At 47.6% G+C, this 23,492-nt stretch overlaps 1 protein-coding gene and 1 pseudogene across 2 annotated transcripts in view; both read left to right on the top strand.

Annotated features, from left to right (window-relative positions):
• LOC101979627 (nodal modulator 1) overlaps positions 1–23,492 on the top strand; it is a 61,269-nt gene that overhangs the window by 27,757 nt on the left and 10,020 nt on the right. For both annotated transcript variants that reach the window (XM_005366761.3, XM_026789160.1), the window contains exons 13-25: positions 160–301; positions 1,626–1,757; positions 2,730–2,866; positions 5,173–5,260; positions 6,422–6,485; positions 6,979–7,074; positions 15,496–15,714; positions 15,798–15,880; positions 17,138–17,297; positions 17,418–17,544; positions 19,436–19,549; positions 20,218–20,345; positions 21,808–21,949. In XM_005366761.3, the coding sequence (XP_005366818.1) occupies positions 160–301; positions 1,626–1,757; positions 2,730–2,866; positions 5,173–5,260; positions 6,422–6,485; positions 6,979–7,074; positions 15,496–15,714; positions 15,798–15,880; positions 17,138–17,297; positions 17,418–17,544; positions 19,436–19,549; positions 20,218–20,345; positions 21,808–21,949 (1,632 nt within the window). The remainder of the gene's footprint in view (positions 1–159; positions 302–1,625; positions 1,758–2,729; positions 2,867–5,172; positions 5,261–6,421; positions 6,486–6,978; positions 7,075–15,495; positions 15,715–15,797; positions 15,881–17,137; positions 17,298–17,417; positions 17,545–19,435; positions 19,550–20,217; positions 20,346–21,807; positions 21,950–23,492) is intronic.
• On the top strand, positions 8,400–8,521 carry LOC113458327 (annotated as a pseudogene).

Below are 23,492 nucleotides of genomic sequence, written 5' to 3'. Positions count from 1 at the left end.
CTGCAGTGTGGTCACAGCAGTAGCAGAATCCTGCGTGTTGGATGTTTTACTGCAGTGTGGTCACAGCAGTAGCAGAACTGCGGCTGTGAACTAAATGCTATGTTGGGGCACCACAGCAGAAGGAAGGTTGAGAAGCACTGCCATCTCATCTTCTCACAGGTGGCGGTGCCAGAGGCTGAGACCAGAGCTGGGCTGATGCTGAAACCGCAGACGTTCCCTGTCACCGTGACCAACAGGCCTGTGATGGATGTGGCTTTCGTGCAGTTTTTGGCATCTGTTTCTGGAAAAGTCTCCTGCTTAGGTGAAGTGTCCACTGCAAATGAGAGTTGGGAGAACTGGACAGTGGGAAAAGATGGGACCAGGTGTCTCTGAAGTGGGGTTACAGTAAAGGCAGTGCCTACCATTTCTGGGGAGACCTGCAGGGTTCTGGGGTGTTTTTTTGTGAATGGTGAGTTCTCAGTAACCGCCTAGCTACCAGGCACCTGAATTGTTTCTACTTTATTTTCCAAAGGTTTCTTTTTAGGCTGAAATCAGATCCTGCCTTCAATGTTAGCTCGTGTGTGTGCATGCGTGTATGATGTGTGTATGCATGCTTGGTACGTGAAAGTGTGTGCACATGAGTGTGTGTGTGTGCACGCGCGCGTGCATGGTGTGAGTGTGTGTAGGTAAGGCATAGTGTATGGGCACACTTGCGCATGTGTGCCTGTGTGTGGAGGTCAGAGGGCGGTATTGAATGTCTTCCCTTGATCTGTCTACACTTTTTCTATTATTTGGAGACAGGGTCCGTCACTGACCCTGAAGCTCATCGGTTCAGCTAGGCTGGCTGGACAGAGAGCTCTAGGTACTGCCTATCTCTGCCCGCTCCCAGTGCTGGGGCTCCTGGCACACATTGCCATGCCAGCTCTTTATCTGCGTTTATGGGAACCACACTCAGATCCTCATGTATATGTGGCAGGCAGCTCACCACACACACATCTGGATCATCTCCCCAGCCTCCTTTCTGTGTTTTTTTGAGTCCAGGTCTCATGTAGTCCAAGGCTGAGAATTCTTTTTTTTTAAAAATGATTTTTTTTCCTGAAAGGGTCATTTATTATGTATAGTGTTCTGCCTGCATGTGTTCTTGCAGGCCAGAAGAGGGCACCAGATCTTATGGTTGCTGGGGATTGAACTCAGGACCTCTGGAAGTATACTCTTAACTGCTGAGCCATCGCTCCAGCCCATCTTAGAATGATCTTAACTTTCTTGCCTTCAGCTCCCAAATGCTAGGATTGTAGGCGTGCACCACGACTCCTGGCAGGCCCGAGACTTTCACTTTGTAAAATGGGCATACTGCCCCTCTTGGAGTCTATAAGGGGTTTAAATACAGTTTCCTCAGTGTTGCTGCTGATTCTGGCTAGATTCCAAGGACTGTGACCTGGAGCAAGTTACTAACACTCCCCTGTCTTGGGGTGACTGAGAACTGGGTCATTGTACTGTCCTGGAGGAAGTAGGCCAGAGCTGCTCTTGGGGGCTCCCAGGCGTTCTTTCTGAACTCGCCTCCAGGGCTTATTGCTCAGGCTAAGCACTCAGAATCTCGGCAGGGTTTGCTGCGGCAATCGCGTGAGGTTCTCGGGTCTTCTCTCTAGATACCTGCGGTGACCTGTTGGTGACCCTGCAGTCACTGAGCCGCCAGGGTGAGAAACGCAGCCTCCAGCTCTCTGTCAAGGTCAACTCCATGACCTTTACCTTTGACAAAGTGCTCCCTGGGAAATACAAAGGTAAGATAAAGCCTGCTCCCCCTTTGTGCTTTCTGTAGACCTTTTCCTGGGAACTCTGTCCTGGGACCTCGACCTACAAAGGTCCCACCCCACGTGTCTGCTTTGGAGAGGTTGCCCTGACAAATCATTTTATTTCTAAGTGCCAGAACACTCATGATGATTCCAGTCTCACGTCTGCCGTTTAGCTCTAGAGGGACCTTGGGCAGCCACTCTTTCTCCTCCACAGATGGTTTGCTCATCTGTGAAATGGTCCTCCTTTCTCAGGAAGGGACTAAGCAAAGCTCAGAGCTTGGTCAGCAGGGCAGTGGCCCATGCGGGTGCCATTCCTGCCCTCAACAAGCCAGCTCCTGCCTTCTTTTCGGATTAGACTTCTGGCTAGTGGAAAGTAGACTTCTCTCTCTGGGGTGTGTTTTCTGTCTCAGAGCTGGCAGACTGCCTGTTTTATAGTTTCTGTGGCGTCCTATCACGCCCATGTGCACATGCTAACTACTCCTCACAGGCCACTGGCAGAGTCCAGAAGTCTAGACCTGCAAGGCTCACAGGAAGGAGTTCAAGGTCTGCCAGAGCCGCCTTCCACATAAATAACAACAACAAATTGGACAAAAATCAGCTGAAAATATTTACTGAAAGTCTGGTGACCTCTGGATATTTTGTGGCCTGGCATCTTCAGCCTCCGTGGATTTCTAGTGACAGTTGTAGTGACAGTGGCCGCTGGTGTCAGTTTTTCTTTGGCAGTGACTTGTCCTAAACATTGTTGACTGCCTAGGTGTTTTTGTATAAAGTGTATTTTCTGTTTAGACAAGGTGTCACCTAGAGCCCAGACTGGCTTTGAACTCATTTCATCCTTCTGCCTCAGCCTTCTGAGTGCTGGTGCTGCAATTGTGAGTGCACGGCACCATGGTGTGCAGCTGTGGGCAGGTCCCAGCGGCCTGGTGCGCAGGTCCCAGTGGCCTGGTGGTGTTTGCTTTGCAGTGAGCATCACACATGAAGACTGGTGCTGGAGGAACAAGAGTCTGGAGCTGGAGGTGCTGGAGGACGACGTGTCTTCCCTGGAGTTTAGGCAGACGGGTTATATGCTGCGGTGCGCGCTCTCACACGCCATCACTCTGGTAAGTGCTGCTTTTGAAGGGTTGCATAGAGAATACCCAGTGGGTTCGGCAAGATGGCTCAGCCTGTAAAGGTGTTTGCTAGCAAGCCTGATGGTCTGAATTTGATACCCGGGACCCACACAATGGAAGGAAAGAATCAGGTCCTACAAGTTACCTGACCGACACATACATATAGTGCACGCATGCCCTTACACACCACACACACACATACACACACACACTCCACATTAAAAGGAACGTCTGGGGGGCTGGAGAGATGGCTCAGAGGTTAAGAGCACTGACTGCTTTTCCAGAGGTCCTGAGTTCAATTCCCAGCAACCACATGGTGGCTTACAGCCATCTATAATGAGACCTGGCGCCCCCTTCTGGCTTTCAGGCACACGTGGAATGAATGCTGTACACATAATATAATAAATAAATATTTAAAAAAAAAAAAGGACCGTCTGGCATATAGCAATTGCCAGAGCCTGGCACAGTAAGAATTTGTAAGCCAGTCAAGCCAAGTTCCTTTTCCGCCCTGAGTTCCCGCCTGCTAGGGAAGGCATCCCCATGACTGCAGTGTTGGGGGCAGCAGAGGGGCCGGTGTGGTGTGGTGTGTGTTGTGCTGCTTCTGGAAGTTCCCTTGTTTTTCCTGCAGCATTGGGATCATGTGCCCACTGCTCAGGCTGTAGGGAGGCCCAGCAAGTTGTGTTGTATTTAATGATTCCTTGGTGCCCCCAGTGTCTCTAGGCTGTTGCTTTCCCACAGTGGGAAGAACTTACTCACGTATTCCCTATAGCTCTGTTTTGATTTGCTTTCGTTCTTCTCAGGACTAAATCCCGGGATTTAAATATACCGACCAAGCACTTACCACTGAGCTGTAGTGCTGGTCCTTAAAATATTTTTAAGTTACTATTATTTTATTTGTTTGTTTATTATATTTTGAGGTCTGATCTTTCTATATAGCCCTGGCTCTCCTGCGACATACTATGTAGACCAGGTGGCCTCAAACAATACTGTGTGGCCTGATATAGATAAGATCCCAGTGCTTATTCCTCCTGAGTGATGGATTAAAGATAGACAGCGTCACGCCTAGCCTAAATTATTGTTATTTTTATGTTGTATGTATGGGTGTTTTGTCTGTGTATGTCTGTACTACCTGTGTGCAATGTTCATGGAAGCCAGGAGACGGCATTGGGTTGCCTAGGACTGGAGTTGTAGAGAGTGGTGAATCTCCATGTAAGAACAAAGCCAGGTCTCCTGGGAGAAGAGCAGGTTTGCTCAGCCATTTCCCCAGCTCCCTCTTTTTCACTCTCTGATTTTGAAACTGAGTTTTTCTGAGTGGCCCAGGCTGGTCTTGAATTTTGTAACCTCCTGCTTCCCTCCAGGCCAGTGCCTGCCTACTTGACTGTGGTCCTGGGGCTCCAGGGAAAGGGTTACCTCTGTGGTTTCCTCAGGGTTGTAGCAGACGTCATTGTCAGACCGCATCAGAGAAGCAATTGGCAATGGCAGGGCTGCTAACACTCCGGTACCCTTTATTCCGAGATGGTTGGTATACAGTCAAGAATAAGCCAGTAGACACTCCTCTCCCTAAGCCCTGCAGTACACTCCAGTACCCTTTATTCCGAGGATGGTTGGTGTACAGTCAAGAATAAGCCAGTCGACACTCCTCTCCCTAAGCCTGCAGTAGATTTCTGCTGCCTCTAGATTAAAATCTGAATTTTGTGAGTAAGGTGGGCGAGGAACTTGTGCTTGCCTCAGTCTCATCTGACCTCCGTGTCCACTTCCTTGGCCCCAGCAGCACTTCTGTTCCTAGTTCTCTTGAACGAGTCTCGCTGTCCATGGCCTTTGCACTGTTCATCCCTCTGCCCAAAGAGCTGCACTTCCTCACCACTGAGGGCTCAGCCAGTTTCCTGTTGAGAGGGTGGTGCTGAGGCCCAGGCCCCAGAGCTCTAGGGCTCCTCTCCAGGACGGGTGGTCATTCCGCTCCTTGTATTTGCTTCTCTGCTTTATCTCCTCCGACCTGAAACCACTCGTTCATTTGTTGATTTTCTGACTTCCTTAGTTCAAGGGTACCTTCTCCTTCCCAGAGCAGGGTCACAGGACTTGAGTCTGTCCTGTGGCAGGCACTCAGTAAACAGGCACTGACTGCTGCAGATAGCACATCTCAGTACGGTTTGGAAGGTTTTCAGTTTTCCCGTGGCACCCAACAGCTCAAATGATTTAACGGGCCAAACTGGTGACTGGCTGAGAAACAGAAATGAAATTAATCACGTGGAGGAGTCTCTGTCTCTCCATAAGTCACTGTGTTGGCTTTGGCTCCGCAGGAGTTTCATCAGGACGGAAACGGCCCTGAGAATGTGGGGATTTACAACCTGTCCAGAGGAGTGAACCGCTTCTGCCTGTCCAAGCCAGGTCAGCCCGGGAGGCGGGAGGGTGGGGCTAGGGTGGGCCTGAAGGGCAGTGGCTTTGGGTCCTTTTGCCTCCAGAGATTTTGAGGAGGTTGCTGTTCTCACAGTGATGTTGCCTTGCCTCTCTCTTAGTTCTAGTGAGATAGATTTTACAGCGTGAAGTTCTCCGGCTTGGGAACTCAGAGGTGGAACACCAGCAGTGTTCTCTTAGGGCCTGGCCTCATCCCAGTGCCACACAAACAACACTGTTCGTTCACGTGAGATGTGAATAAGTGGTTTCTAGTACAGTTTGCCAGGCTGTCCAGTCATTACCAGTCCCAGCCCTGCAGCAGCTCAGGCACCTCTGTCGTCTGGGCCTGACCTGGGCTTTGGCTTCTTACCTTTAGCATAGTTTGGGAGTTGAGCCACGTTGCAGGGCGTCAGTGTTTAGTTCTTCATTGTCGTGGATGAATAGTACTCCACATTCCCTGTGTGTGGTCATCTGTCATTTGCATTTGAGGTGCACTGAGATTTCTCCCATTTTGGGTATTAGGAACTAGAGCTGTGTGCATGGTTTTATGCCTTTGTGTTACAATTCTTATTTAGGATCCTAAGAATGGACCTCTTAATCATATGGTAAATTTATGGTGTAACTTGTAAAAGAAACTACCAGTTGGTTTCTGGGGAGACTGTACCATTTGGCATCTATACTCCTCTGCCCAAGGTCTATTTGGCATCTTGAATTGTGTCTTTTGGCTGTTAGGGTTTTCTTGAGCCACTAAATACTCTCTCTGTAGATGGCAAGCTCGGTGGCGGTCAGGCCAACCTGCTGCCCTTCCCACTGTGTGCCCACCCAGCAGGGTGCTGGGCTGGAGAAGGTGGCCAGTCATTGTCTGCTGGCGAATGTGGGGTGGGGGAGCTAATCATGACCCCTGATGCCCACTGCAGTGAGAACAGAAAGGGGTGTGAATCTTCTGCAGGAGTCTGGCCAAAATACTGATGGTTAAATTGTTAGTTCTGCTTGACTGCATTCTTCCCGCAGATGCTGAGCTGTGCCCCGACCCAGGTGTCACTCCTCAGGTTTGCTTTGTGCGTTTGCAGGCCTCCTCTACCCCGTTTCTTTGCCTCTCGGAACACCTAACGTATGCACCCTGTCCACAGCAGTTCTTTTGGTTTCTCTTTGTAGGTGTGTACAAAGTGACCCCGCGTTCCTGCCACCGCTTTGAGCAAGCCTTCTACACCTATGACACGTAAGCCTGGAGACGGTGCTTTGTGGTGTGTGTGTCCTGGGGGAGGACGGGTATTCCCCTTCCTTTTCTGGCTCTTTGGCTGTTGGGTTTCTTGTTCTTTTGGAAGTGGTAAGATTAGGCATTAAGGTGAATTTCTAGATACGGGCTTTTTATTTGGGTGTTACTGAGGAAATGGAGCAGGCTGTTCTTCCTAAGAGTTATGTAAACTCAAGAACCAGCAAGAGGGCTCCCAGGTAGAGGTGTGTGCCAAGCCAGACTGGAGACTATAGTTCAAAACCTGGAAGCTATGTTAAGGTGGAAGGAGAAGAATGTACTCCACAGAGCTGTCCTCTGATTGTACTTGTGAGCTTCCCCAGTTTCCTTACCCCAGCCTGTGGACTGTTTCCCAGTGTATCAGGGTGGGGAAGGCCACCTCTGCAGGGAGGCAAATACCGCCATCCCTTGGAGCCTGTCTGGGATTGTTGCTAGCAGCTTCTCTGTGTTCTGATTATAGGTCCTCGCCCAGCATCCTGACGCTAACAGCCATTCGCCACCACGTCCTGGGAACCATCACCACGGACAAAATGATGGATGTGACAGTGACTATCAAGTAAGATGGGTGTCCTGCGTGGGCAGGGTGGGACTGGTAGAGATGCCTGGGAGACCCTAATGGATTCTGAAGATGGCTTTGAGCTCTTGTAAACCCACAGCAGTGAGGTCCCAACTGCTTGCTGCTGACAGCTGGGGCTGTGTCTTAAGTCTGTCTGAATTCTTTATGCTTTTTGGCTAAGAGAGCAGACTTCCAGGGTTTGTTCATTATAGTTCAAATGTTATAGCGACTTAAAAATTCTTTAGATCTTTTCTCGAGGACGTAAGGATTAGAGGTGCTCCTCTGGGTTGGAGGAAGTGCTTGGGAGGCTGGCTTGCTGGGGGTCTTCTGTTCTGGCTGCAGTGTGTCTGACACCCCAGCTTCCTCAGGAAGTGTCAGACTTTGGGCAGCATGACTGTCTCACACAGATGGAATATTCAGGAACTTGCTTCCTCCCAACTTCCTGCCCATCTGCCACGGATACTGAGAACACTCAAACACAGACATGTACACCCAGGTACTCTCTGACCTAGGTACTCCATGGCAATTGTTGCTTGGAAACAGCTTTAACCAACTCTCTCCAGTCATTAGGGATAATTCTATTAGGAACTGACCACGAGTTTAACAATTGCTTCACAAAGTGAATGCATGCCATAGGAGACCATTGCTTCCTTGATCTCCTTAAATCTGACATTGTCACAAGAGTCCAGTTAGCTGTAACAGAGCCTCTGCCATTTGGCAATTCCTGTAAGGTTACTGGATATATTAAGGTTGGCTGTTTGAAAATCGTAGTGTGTTCCTCTCTGTTCTTATAATGAATGCAGTGCTGAAATTGGCCCTCCATTAAATTCTTATGACTGGATTTGAATATCTCTGTGATCTGTTTTACTAGGTCTTTCTAAGGCCTGTATCTTACACTCAGATTAATCAACTTTTTTAATGATAAGACAAAAGTGATAAAGCTGATAAGGTTTAAAATTGACATTTAAATGAGCTGTCTTCTCATTTAATCGTTCCATTTTCAAACTGTCTGGTATATCATCATACAGAGACCCAAATCCCGCCATTATGTTTTTTTTCCCCCATTTATTAACTGATAAAAGCTTTTAACTAATTCCTTCCTTTAAGAGTTCTCAGTTGTCTTACCAAATCTATTGATGATATTGATGAAGATGTGAGGCTGATTGCTGCTGCATAGAACATTAGAAGCCTGACTAGATTTCAAGGCAGCTACCTAGTTTGACAGCAGCCCAAGAAGGACGTTCAGGGAGCAGGGAGCGCCTGCAACCCACAGTGGGAGGGGGAGAGAGGGGGGGGACAGAGAGAGACAGAGAGAGAGAGAGAGCGCCAGCTGTCTAAAAAACACCCTGAATGCGCCCGATCTCGTCTGATCTTGGAAGCTAAGCAGGGTCAGGCCTGGTTAGTACTTGGATGGGAGACCGCCTGGGAATACCGGGTGCTGTAGGCTTTCTTTTTTGGGGCTGGAGAGATGGCTCAGTGGTTAAGAGCATTGGCTGCTCTTCCAGAGGTCCTGAGTTTAATTCCCGGCAACCACATGGTGGGTTACAACCATCTGTAATGAGATCTGGTGCCCTCTTCTGGCCTGCAGACATACACACAGACAGAATATTGTATACATAATAAATAAATATTAAAAAAACACAAGGGATTGTTTGGAAAAAGCATGTGTGTTGGCAGCTGCCTGAAAGGTACAGAAGAAAAATTCTAAACTCGCGCAGTGCCTTGTGGGGAAAAAAGAAAAGATAACCTAGCAGGGCGGTGCTGGAGCCCTACACGTAGCTCCTGCTTGTGCCAGGGTCTATTTTGTGAATTTGTACCTGTTTAATTTTTCTATTTTGGGTAGTACAGTTTTTTTTGTTGTTTTTAGGTTTTTGTTTTGTTCTTTTTTTCATTTTCATTTTTTTTTTAAAAAGAAAGCAAACTATCTTTTTCCATTATGCATACCGATCCAAGTTCCTACTCCCTCACCTCCTCCCATCCTTCCACCCACTTCTCCCCCTTCCCTCATCCACTCCCCAGAGAAGGTAAGGCATACTGCTTTGGGGAAGGTACAAGGCCCTCCCTACTATATCTAAGCTGAGCAAGGTATCCATTCAAAGAGAATAGGATCCCAAAAAGCCAGTACAAGCAGTAGGGATAAATCCTGGTGCCACTGCCAGTGGCCCCTCAGTCGGCCCCAGCCACACAACTGTCACCCACATTCAGAAGGACTAGTTTGGTCCTATGCTTGTTTCTTCCCTGTCCAGCTGGATTTGGTGAGCTCCCATTAGCTCAGGTAGACTGTTTCAGTGGATGACCCCTTCATGGTCTTAACCTCTTTGTTCATATTCTCACTCCTCCTACTCTGCGACTGGACTTTGGAAGCTCAGTCCAGTGCTCCAATGTGGGTCCCTTCCTCTACTTCCATCCGTTGCTGGATGAAGGTTCTATGGTGATACTTACGATATTCATCAGTCTGACTACAGGACAAGGCCAGTTCGGGCCCTCTCTCCTCTATTGCTTAGTGTCTTATCTGGAGTCATCCTTGCTGATTCCTGGGAATTTCTCTAGAACCAGGTTTCTTGCTAGTTCTATAATGGCTCCCTCAATTAAAATATCTCTTTCCTTGCTCTCATCTCTGTCCTTCCTCCATCTCAACTATCCCATTCCCTCAAGTTCTCCTTGCCCCTCCCCTTCTCCCCTCCTCTTCCCCTTCTACCCTCATTTCCTCTCCCCACCCCCATGTTCCCAATTTTGTTAGCTGATGTCTATTTCAACTTTCCAGGTGGGTCTATATATGTTTTTCTTAGGGTTTACCTTGTTACCCAGCTTCTCTAGGATCATGAACTATAGGCTCGATATCCTTTGTTTATGGCTAGTATCCACTAGTGAGTACATACCACATTCAACTTTTTGGGTCTGGGTTACCTCATCCAGGATGGTGTTTTCTAGTTCCACCTATTTGCATGCAAATTTTAAGATGTCATCTTTTACCACTGAGTAGTACTCTAATGTGTAAATGTGCCACATTTTCTTTATCCATTCTCCAGTTGAGAGGCATCTAGGTTGTTTCTAGATTCAAGCTATTACAAATAATGCTGCTGTGAACATAGCTGAACAAATATTGAGCATCTTGGGTACATGCCCAAGAGTTGTATTGCTAGATCCTGAGGTAGGTTGACTCCCAATTTTCTGAGAAACTGCCACACTGATTTCTAAAGTGGTTGTACAAGTTTGCATTTCCACCAGCAATGGATGAGTGTTTCTCTTACTTCACATTCTCTTCAGCATAAGTTGTCATCAGTGTTTTTGATCTTCCCCATTCTGACAGGTGTAAGATGCTATCTTAGAGTTGTTTTGATTTGCATTTCCCTAATGGCTATGGATGTTGAACATTTCCTTAAATGTCTTTTGGCCATTTGAGATTCTTCTGTTGAGAATTCTCTGTTTAGTTCTGTATCCCATTTTCACTTGGGTTATTTGGAATTTTGATGTCTGATTTCTTAAGTTCTTTATATATTTTGGAGATCAGTCTTTTGTCTAATGTGGGGTTGGTGATCTTTTCCCATTCAGTAGGCTGCCTTTTTGTCTTATTGACTGTGTCCTTTGCTTTACAGAGGCTTCTCAGTTTTAGGAGGTCGCATTTATTTATTGTTGCTCTCAGTGTCTATGCTACTGGAGTTTAGGATGTGGACTCCTGTGGCCATGCATTGAAGGCTGCTTCCCACTTTCTCTTCTGTCAGGTTCAGTGTGGTCGGATTTATATTGAGGTTTTTTAATCCATTTGGACCTGAGTTTTGTGCATGGGGATAGATATGGATTTATGTATATTTTTCTACAGGTTGACATCCAGATATGCCAACACCATTTGTTGAAATGCTTTCTTTTTTTCCACTGTATAATTTTAGCTTCTTTGTCAAAATCAGATGTTCATATGTGTGCGGATTAATATCCAGGTCTTCGATTTGATTCCATTGGTCAACCTCTCTGTTTTTATGCCAGTATTAAGCTGTTTTCATTACTGTAGCTCTGTAATAGAGCTTGATGTCAGGAATGGTGATGCCTCTGGAAGTTCCTTTATTGTACAGAATTGTTTTGGCTATCCTGGGTTTTTTGTTTTTCCTTATGAAGTTGAATATTATTCTTGCAAGATCTTTAAGTCTTTGAAGAGTACAGGTGTTTTTAAGAATGACTTGATTATTCTCTGAATTTCCTCAATGTCTGTTGTTATGTTCCCCTTTTCATTTCTGATTTTGTTAATTTGCATGCTCTCTTTCTGCCTGTTTGTTAATTTGGATTTAAAGGCTTGTCAATCTTGCCGATTTTCTTGAAGAACCATTTCTTTGTTTCATTGATGCTTTGTATTGTTTTTTTTCTTTCTATCTTATTGATTTCTGCCCTCAATTTGATTACTTCCTGGCATCTACTCCTCCTGGGTGAGTCTGCTTCTTTTTGTTCTAGAGCTTTCAGGTGTGTTGTTAAGTAGCTAGTGTGAAATTTGTTTTGTTTTTTTTTAAATATTTATTTATTTATTTATTTATTTATTTATTTATTTATTTATTTATTTATTTATTTATGGCTTTTTGAGACAGGGTTTCTCTGTAGCTTTAGAGCCTGTCCTGGAATTGACTCTTGTAGACCAGGCTGGCCTCAAACTCACAGAGATCCATCTGCCTCCCCCTCCTGAGTGCTGAGATTAAAGGCATTCTCTTCCGCTGCCCGGCTTCTCCACTTTCTTTACATAGGCACTTAGTGCTATGAACTTTATTTTTAGCACTGCTTTCAAAGTGTCCCGCGAGTTTGGGCATGTTGTACATTCACTTTTATTTTATTTTTTTTTTTTTTGGTTTTTCGAGACAGGGTTTCTCTGGTTTTGGAGCCTGTCCTGGAACTAGCTCTTGTAGACCAGGCTGGTCTCGAACTCACAGAGATCCACCTACCTCTGCCTCCCGAGTGCTGGGATTAAAGGCGTGCGCCACCACCGCCCGGCTGTACATTCACTTTTAATAAATTTTTGGAAGTCTTTAATTTCTTTCTTTATTTCTTCCTTGGCCCAGTGGTGATTCAGTTGATTATTTTTCAATTTCCATGTGTTTGTGGGCTTTCTACAATTAGTGTTGAATTCTCACTTTAAGCCGAGGTGATCTCATAAGATACATGGTGTTATTCCAAGGTTTTGTAATTGTTGAGGTTTGCTTTGTTACTTAGTATGTGTTCAATTTTGAGACGGTTTCATGAGGTGCTGAGAAGAAGGTGTATTTTGTGTTTGGGTGGAATGTTCTGTAGATTTCTGTTAAGTCCATTTGAGTCATGACATTTGTTTTCTTTCTCTGTTAAGTTTCTGTCTGGCAGTCCTATCCAATCGTAAGAGTGGGGTGTTGAAGTCTTCTACTGTTGGTGTGTGGGATTTAATGTGAGGTTTAAGCTTTAGTAATGTTTCTTTTAGAAATATGGGTGCTGGGGGCTAGAGAGATGGCTCAGTGGTTAAGAGCACTGGCTGCTCTTCCAAAGGTCCTGAGTTCAGTTCCCGGCAACCACATGGTGGCTCACAACCATCTGTAATGAGGTCTGGTGCCCGCTTCTGACCTGCAGACATACACACAGACAGAATATTGTATACATAACAAACAAATAAATAAATATAAAAAAAAAGAAATGTGGGTGCTGTCGTAATTAGGGTAAAAATGTTCATAATTGAGACTTCGTCTTGATGATTTTTTTTGTGTGTGACAAATGTGAAATATCCTTCATCTTCTTTTGACTGATTTTAGTTTGAAGTCTATTTTGTTAGATATTAGGATAGCTATACCAGCTTGTTTTCTTAGGTCCATTTGATTGGAAAATCTTTTCCCAACCCTGTACTCTGAGGCGATGTCTGTCTTTGAAGTTGAGGTGTGTTTCTTGTATGTAGCAGAAGGATGGATCTTTTTTTCGTAACCAATATGTTAGCTTGTGCCTTTTTTTAATAGACGAATTGAGTCCACTGATATTATGATGTTCATGATATTCATGACCAGTGATTGTTATTTAGTTCCTGTTATTTTGGTTTTGTTGGTGGTGGTGGGTTGGTGTTGTGTGTGTGTTTCCCTTATTTGGATTTTGCTGGTGTGGGATTATCTATTGCCTATGCTTTTGTGAGTGTAGCTAACTAACTTCCTTGGTTGAAGTTTTCCTTCTAGTACTTTCTATAGGGCTGGATTTGTAGATATGTATTGTTTAAATCTGGTTTTGTCTTGGAATATCTTATTTTCTCCGTCTATGATAATTTAAGGTTTTGCTGGGTATAGTAGTCTGGAGACTCTTAGTGTCTATAGAATGTCTCTCCAAGGTCTTCTGGCTTTCAGAGTTTGCATTGAGAAGTCAGGTGTAATTCTGATAGGTCTGCCTCTATGTGTTATTTGGCCTTTTTCCTTTGCAGCTCTTAGTGTTCTCTCTTTATTGTGTATGTTTAGTGTTTTGATCATTATGTGGCGATGGTCCTTTTTTGGTGCAGTCTGTTTGGTGTTCTGTAAGCGTCTTGTACTTTCGTAGGCATGCCCTTCTTTAGCTTGAGGACGTTTCCTTCTCTGATTTTGTTGAATATATTTTTCTGTGCCTTTGAGCTGGACGACTTCTTCTATCACTATTATTCTTAGGTTTGGTCTTTTCATGATGTCCCAGATTTCCTGGATATTTTGTGTTAAGAATTTGTTGGAATTAACAATTTTTTTTGACCAATGACTCTATTTCCTCTATTATATCTTCAGTGCCTGAAATTCTCTCTTCCATATCTTGTATGTTTGCCTTTGTGTTTCCTGGTCATTTACCCAGATTTTCCATTTCCAGAATTCCCTCGGTTTGTGTTTTGTTTAGTGCCTCTATTTTAGTCTTCAAGTCTTGAACTGTTTGCTTCTCCTGTTTGATTGTTTTTTTCTTGGCTTTTTTTTTTTTTTGCTTTCTTTTAAGGTATTTGTTAATTTCTTCCAATTTTTTTGTTTGACTTTTCCTCCATTTCTTAAGGGATTTTTCATTTCCTCTTTAAGGTCGTTTTCTTCTGTATCATCTGTGTTGGGATGTTCAGGGCTTGCTGATATAGAATTTCTAGTTTCTGGTGGTGCCTTATTTCTTTTTGTGCTATTGGATGTGTTCTTAAAAGGTCATCTACCCATCTCTTCCTCCAGGTGCAGGCCGGTCTGTGCCTCTGGTCTGCAGCTCTGGGGCTCTTCCAGGTGCAGGCGGGGCCAAGGCCCCAGCAGTTGCACACGCTGTGGGAGCTGGTTGGGTGTCGGGGAGGCTGTTCCCAGGTCTGGGCTTCTGTGGGTGGGGCTGAGGTGTGGTGTGTGCCTCCAGGGGCTAGAGCAAAGATAGCAGGGCCCTTTGGCTGGGAACCTAGACACTCACCTCTCCAGCTGTGCACCTGTGCGTTTTTTGAACACCTAGTGAACTTTCCCCAGAAGACATCACCCTGTTGTCCACTTTCTTGAGCTTCTCCTCACATGACCTTGGTCAAGTATTCTCTTTGCCCATTCACCTTCTCAGAAGGACGACAGTGCGCCTCTATTCATCGTGTCTGCCTTCTCCGCTAACACCTGCCCACTGGAGTCTGAGTTCTCAGGGTCTGCCTGGGGTTCCCACTTCCGCTTTTCTTTATTTTGTCTTTTGTGTTCTTGAGACAGGGTTTCTCTGTAACTCTGGCTGTCCTGGAACTCGCTGTAGACCAGGCTGGGCTCAAAGTCAGAGATTTACCTCCCGAGTGCTGGGATTAAAGGTGTGTGCCACTATGCCCGACTCCTCATTTCTTTAGAGGCAGAGGTCTAGAGCATGGGTCCAGGTGCCATGTGGAAGCGGCCGGTTTTCATCAAGTTTATGGGCTTTTTCCAGCCAGTTCTGCTAGCATCTTCTGCTGTGTATACTGCATCAAAATGTTCATTTTTTTTGTATTTTATAATTTTGTGTGTGTACGTGTGTCGAGATCACAGCAGTAAATCTCAAGAGTTGTTCCTCAGAAGCCATCTCCCTTTTGTTTGAGACAGGGTCTCTTACTGGCTTGGAGCTTTATGATCAGGTTAGGCCACCTGTCCAGGGAATGCCAGGGGTCCACCTGTTCCAGCTTCTCCAGCACTGGGATTATAATCACATTGCCACCACATCTGGATCTTTCAAAATTGTGTGTTTGGGGGCTCAAACTCAGATCCTCAAGTTCCATACACTTTATTTTTCCTTCTGCATATGGTATGTTTTGTCTGCATGTACCATGTGCATGCAGAGGCCAGAAAAGGACCTGGAATCAAACCCAGGTCCTCTGGGAGAGCAGCTAACAGCTGAGCCATCTCTTCAGCCTTCTAATTAGTGTCTTTAAAATGAGAGCTCATATTACTGTGGTGTCATTGTAAGGTGTCCCAGCTGTGGAAATGTCAGGTTCCCATTCGGTGCAGGATGAGCACCATGTCCCATCGGTTCCAGGTCTTCCATCGACAGCGAGCCGGCCTTGGTCTTGGGCCCTCTGAAGTCTGCACAGGAGCTGCGGAGGGAACAGCAGCTGGCAGAGATTGAGACCCGCAGGCAGGAGAGGGAGAAGAACGGTAAAGAAGAGGGCGAGGAAGGCAGGGCCAGGCCTCCTGGGCAGGAGATGGTGGACGAGTTACAGGGCCCTTTCTCCTACGACTTCTCCTACTGGGCCCGGTAAGTGCTTGTGCTCTTCACCATGTTTGCTCCTCCGCGGGATAGAATGAACCCGCCAGCCTGAACCCTTCTGACTCCTTTAGGTCTGGAGAGAAAATCACCGTTACACCCTCCTCCAAAGAGCTCCTCTTTTACCCCCCATCCATGGAAGCCACTGTCAGCGGAGGTACGTGTCCACTCCATGAGCGAGTGTCTTGCCTCTGTTTCTCTGTGTGCATTTAAATGGGTTTTGTGTTGTATTTGCACAGCCATTTCTGTAAGCCACCCAAATGCCTCTTTGGTATTTGGTGTCACGAATAGATGGGCCCAAGGATGGTTGGGTGAATGGATGAAGAAATGAATGGCCCAAGTAAAGATATCAGTGTCTGTGACTGTAGTGGAGGTGTTTTTTGGGGAAGAACCCATCTTTCTTGGATCGGATTGTTCCAGAAGGTAGAGGAGAAGCCATATCACTAGTTACCAAACCTGCTTCAGCTTGCTGCTTTGTTATGTCCAAGTTTTTGGTCCCCAAATGAATTCACACAGCTAGATTTCCGATGCAAATTACATGAGGGTTTTTAATTCAAGCTTGAGTTTGGACCACACCTGCACCATGCCAGCACAGTGGGTGAGGGAAGTGCAGCCCCGAACCGGGGAAGGGAGTTGGAGTCCTGTCGTCTTGGGACTGAGTGAGGAGGGCATAGGGTAAGGTAGTTTCTGAGCCCATTGGTCAGTTTGGGTGTGAAAACCTAACAAAGAGCCCTTAGTAAGTGACAAGGTGTCTTCAAGGACAGGACGCCTCCCAAGAACATCTGCACCTCATTATGTTATGGCCATTTTTAGGGCATCTGTTCAAGTTTCTGCTATGGCAGCTCATTTCTGGAGCTGATCTGCTCACCCCGCAGCCCATTATGTGGCTTAAGATGAAGCCCCTTCTTTAAAATGGAGTTTGCAAAGTCAGGTCCTCACAGCTTCTGAATGGTTTGGGTCATTTGGGTCTCCTAGTCCCAGGTGTGGAAGGAAGGTCTCTTCCAGGAATGGCTTATCAGAGTGATGGCCTGTGGGTCATTGTGTGGTGTGTGTTTAGAGTAGAGTAGTTTCTGGTGTGTCCACCCCTTGGGTCTGAGGTGAACAGCACCGCTCAGAAGATTTCTGGTGTCTTGCTCTGTCTCTGCCTTATTCTCTCGAGATAGGGTCTCTCACTAAACCTGGAGGTAGACTGGCTACCAGTAAGCCCCAGCCGTCTCCTTGCCTTCATCGCCCCCCCCATCTTGCCAAGGTTATAGGCACATGGCTGAACCTGGCTTTTTACCTGCATCCTGGGGATGCAAGCTCAGGGCCTCACACTTGCAGAACTGCACCACCCCCAGCAGGAGCTCCTTATCTTTAATGTTACAGGCCTAGGCCCCTTTTCCAGAAAGCATTCTTTTGTTTCCTCCTCTAGAAAGCTGCCCAGGGAAGCTGATTGAGATCCATGGGAAGGCAGGCTTGTTCCTGGAAGGCCAGATCCACCCTGAGCTGGAGGGAGTTGAGATAGTCATCAGTGAGAAGGGGGCAAGTTCGCCCTTGATCACTGTCTTCACTGATGACAAAGGTGCCTACAGGTATGTCCCCAAGGAGAAGACACTGGCCTGCCCCAGTAGGGAGGCCCTGAGGCAGGTGGGTCTCAGGTTTCCTCTGTAGCTGCCAACAGCCATTGGAGTGTTTGGTTCTCCTTCCTGCAGCGTTGGCCCCCTGCACAGTGACCTGGAGTACACTGTGACCTCCCAGAAGGAGGGCTACGTACTGACTGCCGTGGAAGGAACTGTGGGAGACTTCAAGGCTTATGCCTTGGCCGGTGTAAGCTTCGAGGTAATGTGTTTCAAAGGCCGTTTCACTGAGGGCAGTAAACCACACAGGAAGTGCAGAGTCAGCTTTACACATGTCACACACATTGCAGACACCACCACTGTCAAATAGCGAGTTTCCTGTCCCCATGGTCTTCCACACTGATAGTGATGTCACTGCTTCTGCCAGTCAGTTACCATCTCCGGAGCAGTTCTACAAATGGGATTGTGAGCTGTGGCATTCTTCACTTGGGTACACTGGGGAGACATGGACTTTCACGTGGTTGTGTGTGTTTCAGCTTTCACTTGTTTTTGGAGGCAGGCTGTCTAGCCCAGACTAGTGTCTAAGCCTCTGACTTCCTGTAGTGAAGTGTGTCTTTGAACTCCTAGTCCTCCTGTCTCTGCCACGTTCTGAGATGACAGGCATGCACGTCCATACCCAGTGTATTTGGGACTGAGGATGGTGCCCAGAACTTTGTGCATGCTGGGTAGGCACTCAGCCACTCGGGGTGTCTCCCTAGGACCTAGGATGTCACTCTCACATGCTGTGTGGTTGCGTGCTGTTGCCTCGTGTCTGCCTCTTGTCTCTCGTCTTGTGTGGTGTGTTGTGCAGCATGGGCTGTCGCATAGTTGAGTGTGAGTGTGTAAAGGACGCGGCACACAGACTGAAGAGCCACTGCTGAGTGTGGCTTAGACCAGAGTAAGGCTGTGCAGATGTGCAAGGACTGTGTGTACCATAGGTGAAACCCCTAGAATGCCTGCGGGAGGAGAGAGCACAGATGGGCTCTCCTGGCAGTAATCTCAGTGACTAGACACACTCTGCTCAATGCCAGTGAGGTTACCACAGAAATACTCTTTGAGTATTTATTTATTTATGGGGTGACCTTGTTTTGCCGTGAAGAGATGATCCATGGTACTGCCGTGACAAACTGCCTGATACAAACAACCAAAGAAAGAAGACGGGTAGTTGGGTTCACAGTCCATGGTGGGGAGGTGTGGAGATGCAGGAATAGGAGGCCACTCGCTCATGTTGTGAGGAGGCAAGCAGGCCTGCTTTTCGTCCCACCTGGCTTCCGCATGACTAGCTTAGCCCCAGAAATAACAACACACAAATTGTATTCATTTAATCACTGCCTGGCCCATTATTTCTAGCCTCTTATTTGGCTAACTCTCACATCTTGATTAACCCATTTCTATTAATGTGTGTAGCACCATGAGGTGGTGGCTTACCGGGAAGATTCTAACCACCGTCCGTCTTGGGTAGAAGAAGCATGGTGTCCACCTCATTGCCTTCTTCCCAGCATTCTGTTCTGTCTACTCCGCCTATCAAGCTGCTGTCCTATCAAAGGCCAAGGCAGTCTCTTTATTTGACCAATGAAAGTAACATATAGACAGAAGACCCTCCTACATCATGCTCACATCTTCATAGATCAGGAACAGAGGAAATGTCGCAAGTCCCCTCCTGTCATGACCCACTGCCTGCTACGGGACTCCTCCTAAAACATCACCTGCCCATTGGGGACCAAGTGTTCAGACATGAGCCTGTGGTGACATTTGACATTCAGACCATAATGGCAGTCCATTGTGGTTGATTGCTTAGGAGAAGGTACACATTTGGGGACACTTTGATTGCTTCCATTGTGTACCACAGAAAGGAGCAGCCGGCCTGTGCTCTAGAGTAAACAGCAGCAAGGTGGCACTGACGAGAACTGGTGAACTAACTGTCAAGAGCAAGCCGCAGAGGTCCATGCACAGCCCACCATTTCTGCCTCCCCTCCCCAGCATACCCACCATTGAGCATGGCCATAGAATGAGTTCTAGAAGCTTCCGCAGCATTTTAGCACTCCTTGTGGGCAGAAGAGCGATGATGTGTGGTTCTTAAGTCTGACCTTGCCCCGTTGTTCCTTTCTCCCCAGATAAAAGCTGAAGATGATCAGCCTCTCCCTGGGGTCCTCTTATCCCTCAGTGGTGGTGTCTTTCGTTCCAACCTCCTGACTCAAGACAATGGCATTCTGACGTTCTCAAACCTGGTAAGGCCGTGGTCGATGGCTCCCGAGTGGGACACAGTAGTGGTGTGTGGCGGGACAATGTTAGAACAGACTGTGGTGTGCAGTGGTCTAGAGCTCTAGCGGTGCACTAGGACTCACTGCTAACGACCCCTGTGGTCTTAGACCTGCGTTTGTCACCAAGGCAGTGCCATCAGTTGCCTGACACAACAGCTCCTCCCTAGACAGACCTCTCCTTTCCACGGATCCCGCTTTTCTGTTTGGTGGAACAAAATCCACTCCATGTATAAAGGGGGTGAAGTACCAAGTTTTCGTTCAAGGTGGAGTCCAAGGCCCTGGCCTTAGGTTCATGAAGTGCAGAGGCATTGACTTCATGGCTGGGAGTGAAGTGGGGCTAGTGTGGCACCTAGGCCACATGCTCCGTACACGCCGCCTCTGCTCACCCCCTGCTACTTGCTTACTGAGTCATTTCTAGCTGGTTATGCCAGTTCTGATTCTTCAGAAAGTTCAGGTGCGGTTTATCTTTGCTGAGGTGCTAATGGTGGTAGAGCAACCCCCTTTCCTTGCTGTGCAGGAATAGGGCTGCCTTCCTGTGTCTGGAGGCTCTGATGCTCTGTCCTGGTTGTGCCCCATTGTGACTTTAAGCCATTCATGGTGTGGCAGCCATCTTGATTGTGCCTGTCTCTTGGCAGAGCCCAGGCCAGTACTACTTTAAACCCATGATGAAGGAGTTTCGCTTTGAGCCGTCCTCACAGATGATAGAAGTCCAGGAGGGGCAGAACCTGAGGATCACCATCACTGGCTTTCGGACGGCCTACAGGTATGTGCCCCCTCCAGGCTGTGGGTGGGCCTCACTGGGCTCTGATCTAGACCTGCCGCCCAGGCTTCACGTTGATTGAGTTTGGGGAGGAATTTGAGGTAAGGTGGAGATCAGAGAGGTGACTCTGCTCTTCCTTGTGATGCATGGGTGACTGCTGTTCTCCCTCTAGTGTCCCCCACTTCCTACCTTCCAGGGTCCCCCACTTCTTGTCCTCCCTCCAGGGTCCCCCACTTCCTGTCCTCCCTCCAGGGTCCCCCACTTCCTACCTTCCAGGGCCCCCCACTTCCTGTCCTCCCTCCAGGGTCCCCCCACTTCCTGCCCTCCCTCCAGGGTCCCCCTACTTCCTGCCCTCCCTCCAGGGTCCCCCTACTTCCTGCCCTCCCTCCAGGGTCCCCTACTTCCTGCCCTCTCTCCAGGGTCCCCTACTTCCTGCCCTCCCTCCAGGGTCTCCCACTTCCTGCTCTCCCTCCAGGGTCTCCCACTTCCTGCCCTCTCTCCAGGGTTCCTCCACTTCCTGCCCTCCCTCCAGTGTCCCCCACTTCTTACCCTCCCTCCAGGGTCCCTCCACTTCCTGCTCTCCCTCCAGGGTCCCCCACTTCCAGTGGCTCACTTGCTGTCTGCTCACCAGCGTGCTGTTTGAAAAGTAGTCTGTAGAAGCTAGTACCTTGCTTAAAAAAAAAAAAATTATGTTAAAAAATGTTTTAACTATGATTACATTTTTAAAAAGGATGAGCTATAACTCAAGTAGAACTTGCAAATGTTGGAAAAGAGTAGACAATGGAAAATTACCTTTCTTGGCTGGGCATGTGGTGCACGCCTTTAATCTGATACACAGGTAGCAGGTAAATTCCTGAGTTTTGGGGATAACCAGGGCTACGTAGAGACCCTGCCTCAACCCAAATCAGATGGAGCCAAAACAAAACAAAATAAAACAAAAAATCCCACCAAATTCACTAAGTGAATAAATAAATGACCTTTCTGTTCTTTACTCCTTGATCCCCAGCTCACCTTCCCAGAGACGTGCAGATTTCCATTTCGTCAGTGTTCTCAGAGACAGTCTGTGCTATCCTAGCTACAGCTGAGTGGATATGCACTGTATGGAAGAGCAGAGGATACGTACAGACTCTGCATGCACAGGCTTCTCTGGGTTTGTAAAAGCACTTTGGATAATCAGAAAGATTAGTTGTAGAAAAATGGGCCATTTTATGTGGAAGGGAACCTTGGGAGTTATTTACAGTATTAAGTGCTTCATAATTTACATTGAAGATTAGCAAGGATGGAGACAGTGTACCCTGTTCTGGCCTCCTGGAGTGGTCTTCCAAAGTGCAGGAGCGGTTGATACAGCCTGGCCTGCTGCTGGCAAGGTCCCCACAGAGCAGCTGTGCCCTTAGCCCTGGGGGTCGCAGTCTCTGTGCGCAGAGGACTGAAGGTGCCTCGCTCTGCTCTGCTCTTGTTCCACCAGCTGCTATGGCACAGTGTCTTCTTTAAACGGAGAACCAGAGCAGGGTGTCGCAGTGGAAGCTGTGGGCCAGAAGGACTGTAGCATCTATGGAGAAGACACCGTGACAGATGAGGAGGGAAAGTTCCGGTTGCGTGGACTGCTGGTGAGGCTGTGTGTGATGTCCCTGTGGCATAGCGTGGGTAGCAGGGTGGAGGTGGGACTCTAGAATCCCCTATTCTAGTTGATTGGTGTGTGTTTAGCTAACAGGCCTGCTTTGGTCTGTGGGAAAATAAGGCCTGTAAAGGGGGATTGGCATGGCTTTGCCCAGAGTGCTTGTGGCGTATGCCAGGGCTGTGAAATCAAGGGGCACTGTGAGTGAGTGGCTAAGGTGCTGGGGAAACAGCAGGGCGTGGTCGGGACTGGAGGGCATGGCACAGCTCCAGGTTACACGTGCAGTCACGTATAAATGCCATCGCCAGGTGGTTAGAGCTTTTAAGGGAGAGTGGGACTCAAACAGCGACAGATTCCCCAGGCTTATTTTGTTGACAGGATTTCTTAACCACTGTCCCTACATAGCCCCAGTTCCTGATTTTTGGATATTAACTAGTTAAAAAAAATTTGGCTTCACTGTCTGGCACAAGGAGCCACTTGTTTCTGGGGCCACTGAACCACGACACTTTGGTTTTGGACTGTGGTACCTTCTTCGTGGAGTTGAAGTTGTTTACAGATGTGTTTGCTCATTTGGTGTTTACAGAGTCCCCAGCAAGGACTGTGTGTGTGCTCTGTCTGTATAGTGAGACATGGAGGCCGCACACCAGGTGTGAGTCTTTGGTGGTTTGCCCTTCTCCAGAGTGGGGCAAGCTGGCGGTGCCTTCTTAGATGAAGGAGTTCAACTCCACTTAGGCTGCACTTGTTCATTTCACCTTGCTGGCCAGGGTGCCAGAGATGTGGAGACTTCTCCGGAAAAAAGATGCACCTTTAGACATGACTGCTGTCTCAGTTAGGGCAGCTTCATGACCAGAATCAAGCTGAGGAGGGAAGTCAGGGCAGGAGCTGATGCAGAGGTCACCGAGGAGTGCTGCCTACTGGCTTGCTTCCCTGACCTTTTTCTGTTGGCTTACTGGCTGTGCCTGAACTGATATTTCATCTACACCTGCGACCCCGTGGACCCACAGTCAGCACCCTGCCAGCCACTTAGTCCCGTGGCCCCGGCTCTGCTGCTGCCATGATATGTAGGTTTAAACTAAACTAAGTCTCTTATAATAGACTTGGAAGTCAGATGTGGGAGTGAAAAGCTGCTACATCAGAGGCCAAGAAGCAAACAGCTGACCTTTCTTTTGCTGGAGACCTAGCAAGAGGCATGTCTCTCCACTTATCTCAAACTGAAAAGAAAAATGCAAAACTCCAAGTCCCACCCTACACTTTCCTGTGTCTTTCTATCTATTTTTCTGGCTCCTCTGGACTCTCTATGGCTAGTTCCAGTCAATTCCTTGCTGGCCCCACCCCCTGAACCAATGTTGATTTTATTTAATTAATGCAAACACAAACTCAGGGTTCACAGTGTGACAGAATATCCCACAACACTTCCCCCTGGCTTGCTCAGCCTGCTTTCTTAGAGCATCCAGGATGGTTCAGTCTGTGCTGGCTGACCCCTCCTCCCCCATGAAGCAGTGGTTCAGTCTGTGCTGGCTGACCCCTCCTCCCCC

The sequence above is a fragment of the Microtus ochrogaster genome, unplaced genomic scaffold, assembly GCF_000317375.1.
Source record: "Microtus ochrogaster isolate Prairie Vole_2 unplaced genomic scaffold, MicOch1.0 UNK14, whole genome shotgun sequence".
In the NCBI taxonomy this organism is placed as follows: domain Eukaryota; kingdom Metazoa; phylum Chordata; class Mammalia; order Rodentia; family Cricetidae; genus Microtus; species Microtus ochrogaster.
Note: the sequence above shows the minus strand (reverse complement) of the source record. Positions and strands in the feature narration are given on the sequence as shown.